Here is a 7,530-nt window from a genome sequence, read left to right on the forward strand (position 1 = left end):
ATAAGGTGAGAGGCTCAGGGGCTGAGGATGATGAGCTGTGTCTTTGGCAGAGATCAGGTGCTTTCAGCTGGAACACTGGAAGGGCCAAGATGAGGACAGTGGGAAGTTAGCTCCAGGGAAAGGGAGCAGAGAGAACAGAGGGGATGAGGAGCCAGGAGAAATCAGATGATGTAGGAGCTTATGTCTTGGTGGTAACTAAGGGTGACCAGAATAGGGGCAGGGTAAGTTGACTTTGCAAGTGATTCAAAGATGGAGTCCCCTTGGTTGCATAGCAGTAGAAAGTCAAATACCTAGCCTGGAGATGTTATAGCTAGACTGCAGAAGCCCTGGAGGACGAGGCTTGCTGTCTAGACCTGAGGCCCCTGGGTTTTGGATTTCATACACCTTTGGGCCCCTGGCTGCTCAACTGATGATTTATAGATTGACGACTCTTTGTGATTCCTATGGTGGGGGAGGGGTGGGAGGGATTTTAATGATCCCCTTTTGGCCTCCCACCACATCTTTCCTCTTTTTCTGTTGGGGTGTCTTCCCTCTGACTTTTCTCCTCTCTCTTTCTGTCCCATCCACAGACTCCCTTACCCAGAACATCACACCCCTGGCACAGTCGGTTTGTAGGTGCCATTTCTTTTTCTTTTTTTTTTGTAGGTGCCATTTCTTAAGGAGTGCAGAGAGCTCCTGTGAAGATGAAATGAGGAACTTCAGAGCATTGCTGAAATAGACTTATTTTTACATTTATCCAGGTTTATCCTGTCACCTGGTTAGACTCATCTCTATGGACAGCAGCCCCTTCCAAGGATGCACAGAAAAGAGATGGCAGCAAGGAGCCAGGAGACCCCATAACTGTGCAGCCCTGGAGGAAGGGGTCTCCTGCTCTCCTCAGAGATCCTCCCATTCCTGGAGGAGGCCTTCTCTCTGCTGACAAGTAACCTGGTCGTTTTTCCCAATAGCCTTGGGCCCAATATATATATTTTTAATTCCTTTGCTAACTACTTACTTTATCTGGAAAAAGCATGGCTTATCCCTTCTTGGGTGTGACCCTGTGAGTGCCCCGCTCCAGACATACATGTGACCAGTTTTCCACGTTGGCATCCTGGAACGACCCGGCTCCCAGCACCAGCATGGGAGGCCTCACTGGTGCCCAGGGAGCACGGCACCTGGCCCGGAAGCCTCGCCTGTGCAGCCCTGTCTCCCGGCTGAGCTATCTCAGCCCCTTTTCCTAACAAAGGCTCCAAAGGGTTGGTGCCAGGGGTGAGAGAGAAAGGTTATTTCCGTTTGCTGAGCAAACAGAGGGAAAATGATAAAGCACCTCTGGCAGTGGGAACCCTGCATTCTGCAAGCGGTCCTGGGGTGCAGCTGAGCTTGGACATGGCAGGTGCCCGGCTCCTGGCAGCGGTCCTCGTCCTGGGTCTGTGCACCATGGCAGGGGCTGAGAAACCTTGTAAGTGAAGGCCCCCGAGTGCCCCTCTGTGGCTCCCTGTTCACGACTGGGCAGTGGAGCACTTGGGCCAGCGAGCTCAGAGAACCTTCTAGTGCCCCAAATACAGCGGGGGGTCTGTAAGTTCCCCTCGGTGGGCCTTTGTTCTTGTTTATTTCTCTCAAGAGAAAGGATGGAATGAGGAGTTAACCTGAGGAAAGAAGGTAGTGGAAAAGCACCCCAGGGTCTGTGGTGTGAGCCACACAGCCAGTCCCCTCCCCCCTTCACTTTCACACATGCTTTCCTGCTGTGCAAGGGGTACCCTTGGGGTTCTGTGAGACCTCTGAGAAAGGCCTCTCTCCAGGACAAGGTCGGGATGACCTCGGGTGTTGAGGGCCCTGCCTGAGGAGATGATCAAGCCGGAGGCCCCCCAGGGGCTCCTTGAGGTCCAGACTTGATTACTTTTCATCTTGACCTTGACCTGGGTCCACTGTCCACCTCTTTCCAGAAGGTTATTTTATTTTTTTATATACTGTATATATATTTTTACTAGTAAGATAATTTCAGCAAAGCCCTGTCAAATGCAGGGGAGATAAGGTTTTGCATTTCTGTGTGGACCCCAATGGTGCCCTGAGCGTGCCCCCGAGAGCAGGGCAGTGGGGCAGGGTTTGACCGAGGTCTCTCCACAGCCCCCTGCCAGTGCTCCCGGATGAGCCCCCAGAGCAGGAAGAACTGCGGCTTCCCTGGCATCTCCAGCGACCAATGCTTTGCAGCCGGGTGCTGCTTCGACACCAGCGTTCCCGGGGTGCCCTGGTGCTTCCACCCGCTCCCAAAGCAAGGTAACCTGCAAGAGGGCTGGACCCTCCTCCTGTGCCTTTGGCCGGCAGCCCAGGACCTGGCTAATGGTGCTTAGGGGCAGGTGCCCAAGGCCTCCAAAGGGAAGAGAAAATGCTCTCCTTAGCGATGTCCACACCTGGAGCCCCAAGCGCCAGCTCTTTGTCCCTTTTGGCAGATATGAGTGGGAACTCATGTATTTACAGAACCTGTTTTTCTGTACAGTATTTGAAGAAAAAACAACTCTCAGGCCTTTCCCACCTGTAAAAGCATGACCCTTGAAGGAGCTTCTACTAAATATCTCCTTTCATAGGACATTATTAACAGGACTGCTCACAGACCTCAAGTATTAAGAAAATGAAGACTTTTAGGATTACCTTCTGAGTACGAGCTTTATGTCAGTGCATTGAGTCAAGACAGAAAGTCATTACTTCTAAGGCAGGCAGAAAAGGAAGCTGCGTGTGCGGAGCTCGCCGGGGTGTCTGGGACGGCCCCACGGCCCTGCTCATCCACATTCCCCGGGGCTGCACTGGAGGTTCTGGGGCTCTGAGGCTGGGTGTCGGCCAGGGCCCTCCCTCAAGAGGAGTGCTGTTGGGTTTAATACTGCGGCCAAATGCTTATAATCTTTTTTTTTTTTAAATGAAGAAATAAAAATTTTTACAACCTTAAAGGACATTTGCCAGGCTTTTCTCATCCTGGTGGGGCGGGCCACCCCATTTTACGGAGGTGGACTATCGAGTCCAGAGAGGGAAAAGGACCTTCTTGAGGCCCGGGTGCTTTAGGTCTTCTGACATGTGATATCTGTGGGGAGGAAGGGGTGCCCAGTCGCTGGGGCCAACATGCATACAGATGGTTCTTGGGTGTTTCTGGCCCAGAAGTTCCTCATGACTCATCTCACCAATAAATCCAGGGGGCTCTCAGAAGAAGATGGTGATGGAAGTTTCTAGGTGACTGTAGTGGGCCTAACTGTGTCTCTGCTGTTTCTCTCCTAAACCTGGTGCCGGTGACCAGAGTCAGATGGCTGTGTCATGGAAGTGTCAGCCCGGAGGGACTGTGGCTACCCGGGCATCAGCCCTGAGGAGTGCGCATCTCGGAAGTGCTGCTTTTCCAACAACATCCCTGAAGTGCCCTGGTGTTTCTTCCCGCTCCCTGTGCAAGGTAATGTCGCTGAGAACAACCCCCCTCCCCCGCCTGGTGCCTGGACTCGGAGGGTTTCTCGGGGAAAGCAGGAGCTGGCTGGGAATGGAGTGGAGGGTCCTCAGGGGGACTTCATGCCTGAATGCCACGGGGGCCAGGGCTCCTGAACCCAACAAATATACTGATAGGCAAGCCTGCCTTTACTGGCAACCAGCTCTGAAGGCAATTCTAGAATGTTTTCAATGATGGCTGCTTCTTTTAGATAAATTTAAAGCCACACAGCACCACGTGTCATTAAGATGGCTTGATGTTAAGAAAGCATGTCACTTTTCTGCCACGCCCCTGAATCTAGGCCCATTTTGGTGTACTTGCCCATTTTACTGCAGTTCAGTCACCATTTTTGGATGCTACTCAATGCCATCTTTGTGTTGGGTACAGAAGACAAGGCCCAGAACAGAGCAGATGTGGCCCCTTCCCTTGTGGACCTCACTGTCCACTCAAAGGTGACCCTGCATGACAGGTTCTGCCCATAGTATCCTGCTTCAGTGCCAGTCCAGAAGGGTCCCACCCCTTTTCCCATAATGTGTCTCCTGACATGGAGTTTGGCAAGATAAAGGAAAAGCAGGCATTTCTCCCAAAATGGGGGGAAGGCACTGATCCTTGAAGAGCTCAGAAATTTCCGAGTGTGACCCAAGGGTCTATCTGGAAAATGGCCAGTTGTTTGGGGAAAATGGCTCCCCAGAGGACACCCCAGCCCTGGGCGTTTTTCCCAGCAGGGAAGCTCCTTCTTCAGTGGGCACTGCCGAGCAGGAAGCCGGCTGCCACGTGACCCACAGCACCCTTAGCTCAGGGCTCTCGGCCCCCTGGCCACCTCTCAACTGTCTTGCATTTTCAATTTCCAGACTGTCATTATTAAGGGCACTGGCTTCAGAGGACTCACCAGCTCTTGGATGTTGTGACACAAAACAAGAGTACTCACCGGCTTATCAGTTTCATATTTTGTGTTTCCTGTATTCCTGGGTTTTCTTAATCACTTTTTGTCAACATTCAGTGTCTTCAAATAAAGAAAACCCTTAAAATTTGCTAAATGTTATTTTGGCTTCGTTGACACTGAGGTAGAGATTGTGTGTGTGTGTGTGTGTGTGTGTGTGTGTGTGTGTGTGTTCTCAGTGACTCTGGAGGCAATAAAGTATTGTGTGTAAGTGAATTTCAGAATCCATCTCACTTTCTAACTCTTATGTCTGATCATTTGCATACATACTCAAATGACTTTAACCCTAAAATCTCTTGCAGTAGCATGCAATTTTAGTTTGTAATTACAAAATTACGTTACTTTTACCAAATGCATCACAGACCTCCTGCTTTTGAATGGAGGGAAGGGGCTCGGCTGGGTTAGCCCCGGATGCTCCCAGTAGTTTGCTTCCTCGTGTGCCCTCCTCGCCTGGAGCAGGTGGACGTTAGTTAGGCTGCAGCTCTCACTGAGGCTTGGCCACCTGTGGGAAGGTAGCTGCAGGGCAGGTCATTTATGTGTCTACATGAAAGGGTCCTGGAATCCTTTAGGTCAGGGTGGGGCTGCAGCATGGAGGACACCAGGCCAGTCCGTCTGTAGCTTCTCCCTACTCCTGACGCCTCCTCCAGCCGGAGTCCACTGGCTTAGCATGTGTCACTCTGTTGCCGCCTTTGAAATCCAAGTTTTCTCCTTCCTGGGTGGGGAGAACCAGTGACACTGGTTTTGTGTCGGAAAGTGGGGATTTTGAAAAATGTTTCTTCTAGGAAGAGACTCCCCCCAGCCCTCATCTCCTCTCAGGACTCCTATCTTCAGAAGGAGGTTACATGCAGCCCAAGTCACCGCCATACATTTATCTTGCTCACAACACACTTAATAAACGAACGGCTATTGTTGGAACATGGGGTCTCAGACATCGGAGACAAATGGCCAGTGGAGACAGGCACAGGCATTTGTGAATTTGTTTATCACAAGATGTCAGGTCCCTCTCAGGTTTGTCCACATGAGTAGTTTACATGTTTCCAGTCAGCCAGGCTGGCCACACCCGAAGCAAAGCCAAGTCACTCTCCAGGGGCCACATGAATTATTCCTTCCAGCACCCCAGGACTGAAAATCTGCAGGTTCTGTTACCAGAATTGGCACTTGGCAGTCTCACCTGCTGGGTTTGGTGGGAGCTCCTGGTTTCGTGCCATTCTTGGGCATTTTCTGGTCCACAGACCTCTTGTTCTCAGGCTGAGTGCATGCCACTTGGCAGGACTCTCTGCCCACACTGAAGGCATTTTCTCAAAATTCTCTTCTCACGTCCCACCTTCATGCCTCTTCCCCCTTAAGATTCTCTTCGAGGCATGAACACCCTAATTTCTGAGCTGATTCCTGCATTGCCATTCTGATGACTGAGTGTGGAGTCATGCATTTTTGGTGGTTTGCTAAAGGCTTGGGTGTCCTTAGGACATTTTCATCCCTTTCCGATATTGTAACTCCTGCTTCCCCAACGCCATTGGTGACAGTGTGGCATCCCAGTGTGGCTTGGGTTGTGCTGTCCTTCCTCCTACTACTTTAGATGGACCACACCAAAGGGTCCTTGTTGCCCCTAGAGCAATGATTGGTGACATGCGAACCCTCTCCCATCAGAAAAACAAACATTTCTTTGTCCCTCTCTGTCTTCCTCTATCTCTTCGCTTCCCCTCCTTTTCCTCCTGTGATTAATTATGTCCCATCTCTTCTGCCAGTCTCTGCTGTGCTCTCCCTCCATCCCCTCTCCCTCCAGAGGCACCCACAGTCACACTGGGCTCTGCAGTCACCCTGCTGATGGGGGAGGAGGGGAAGCTTGGTGCGGAGGGTCAGTTGGGAGCAGGGGGACCGCACTCCCAATGTCCTGATCTCCTGGCTTGTTAGGTTCCGGGCCCTTGCCAGCCAGTTTGGGGGATGAAGGTGCTTTGACAAGCAATCACGGGAGAGGGGACTGGCCAGCCCATTGGCAGAGTGGACATCACAGCGCACATGTGGGTTGGTATCCCAGCTGTGTATTATTGGGGAGCTTCTCTTATCTCACATTTTCAGGTGTTCGCATGTAAACTGCTACATTAGCAGTTTACATCTCTAGCCAGATGTAGTGGGAATTAAAATTAATGTTTGTGAGCTACTGTTGCCTAGTGGGCCCAATCAATGAGGCACCTTCCAGGGTGTCGGGGCAGAGTCTGCTCCTCTTGTCCTGACACCAAACAGGGTCACCCTGTGGTCTGTGTGTAGAAGTTCCTTCCACATACTACACGTAAGGCCAGTCTGACTGCATCCAGATGCGGTGGGTCCTATACATGTACTCATTACATTCATTGCACATTCATTGAGCTCACAGCAAGCAGCACCGCCACTCACTTCTGACGGAAGTTGGTCTAGCTCCCTGCGTCTCTTGGAACAGCATCATAGCCTTCTTGATCTTACGATGCTGGACAACCCTGGCCCACTATGCTTGGGACCAATTAAATAGCAAAGATCACCATCAAAAAGCACAAAAATGCCAAAAAAAAAAAAAAAAAAAAAAAAGGAGATACTAAACAGGCCATGAAAAGACAGTCTGAGAGAAGAAGCAGAAAGACAGAAGGTCACCTTGTTGGACCACAGCTGGGAACGTTCCTGGTGAACCACGTGTTTTCACTGGCATTTCCAGGCATTCGCACATCAGCTAATGACCACAGCAGCACGGGGAGTATTGACATTGGAGTTACAAATATTATACATTTTAGCAAGTGGGTAAATTTTCAAATAGGGAGTCCATGAGTGATGAGAAGCTACCATCTGCTCATTATAGGTAGTATAGTTTCATTATATGTATTTGGGAGATGTAGTACATGCACATAAATACTCCTAGCTGTTGCTTTGAGGTTCAGGAGAGCAGTCCCTCTGTGGACACCCCTTTTTGCCTAAAGAAGGAGGCAGAAAGGCCACAGCTCCATATGAACCTCTACGGGACCCCATGGAATCATGGTATAGCAATAATATCCTATGTATCACATCTTCAAAATAGACACATTACACTTATACTGCATAGCAACTTCAGGATCAATCACCTCCTACCTGTGCAAACTGGGCAAGTTAATTAGATGTACTGTGCCTTGTTTTACTTATATGCAAGGTGAGA

The 7,530-nt window shown here is 50.4% G+C and overlaps 1 protein-coding gene across 1 annotated transcript; it reads left to right on the forward strand.

The window, feature by feature from the left end:
- The first annotated feature begins 1,294 nt into the window (after positions 1-1,294).
- On the forward strand, positions 1,295-4,467 carry TFF2 (trefoil factor 2). The gene is made up of 4 exons (XM_066254951.1): positions 1,295-1,438; positions 2,104-2,253; positions 3,260-3,406; positions 4,288-4,467. Exons 1-4 carry the CDS (start codon positions 1,366-1,368, stop codon positions 4,299-4,301), a joined length of 384 nt encoding a protein of 127 aa, XP_066111048.1. The 5' UTR covers positions 1,295-1,365; the 3' UTR covers positions 4,302-4,467.
- Positions 4,468-7,530: the final 3,063 nt, after the last annotated feature.

The sequence above is a fragment of the Saccopteryx bilineata genome, chromosome 2, assembly GCF_036850765.1.
Source record: "Saccopteryx bilineata isolate mSacBil1 chromosome 2, mSacBil1_pri_phased_curated, whole genome shotgun sequence".
NCBI classification, from domain to species: Eukaryota; Metazoa; Chordata; class Mammalia; order Chiroptera; family Emballonuridae; genus Saccopteryx; species Saccopteryx bilineata.

Coding starts and splice junctions, on each gene's coding strand:
- TFF2 (XM_066254951.1), top strand. CDS start 1,366: ATGGCAGGTGCCCGGCTCCTGGCAGCGGTCCTCGTCCTGGGTCTGTGC. Junction 1,439..2,103: donor GGCAGGGGCTGAGAAACCTT/GTAAGTGAAGGC, acceptor GTCTCTCCACAG/CCCCCTGCCAGTGCTCCCGG. Junction 2,254..3,259: donor CCACCCGCTCCCAAAGCAAG/GTAACCTGCAAG, acceptor GCCGGTGACCAG/AGTCAGATGGCTGTGTCATG.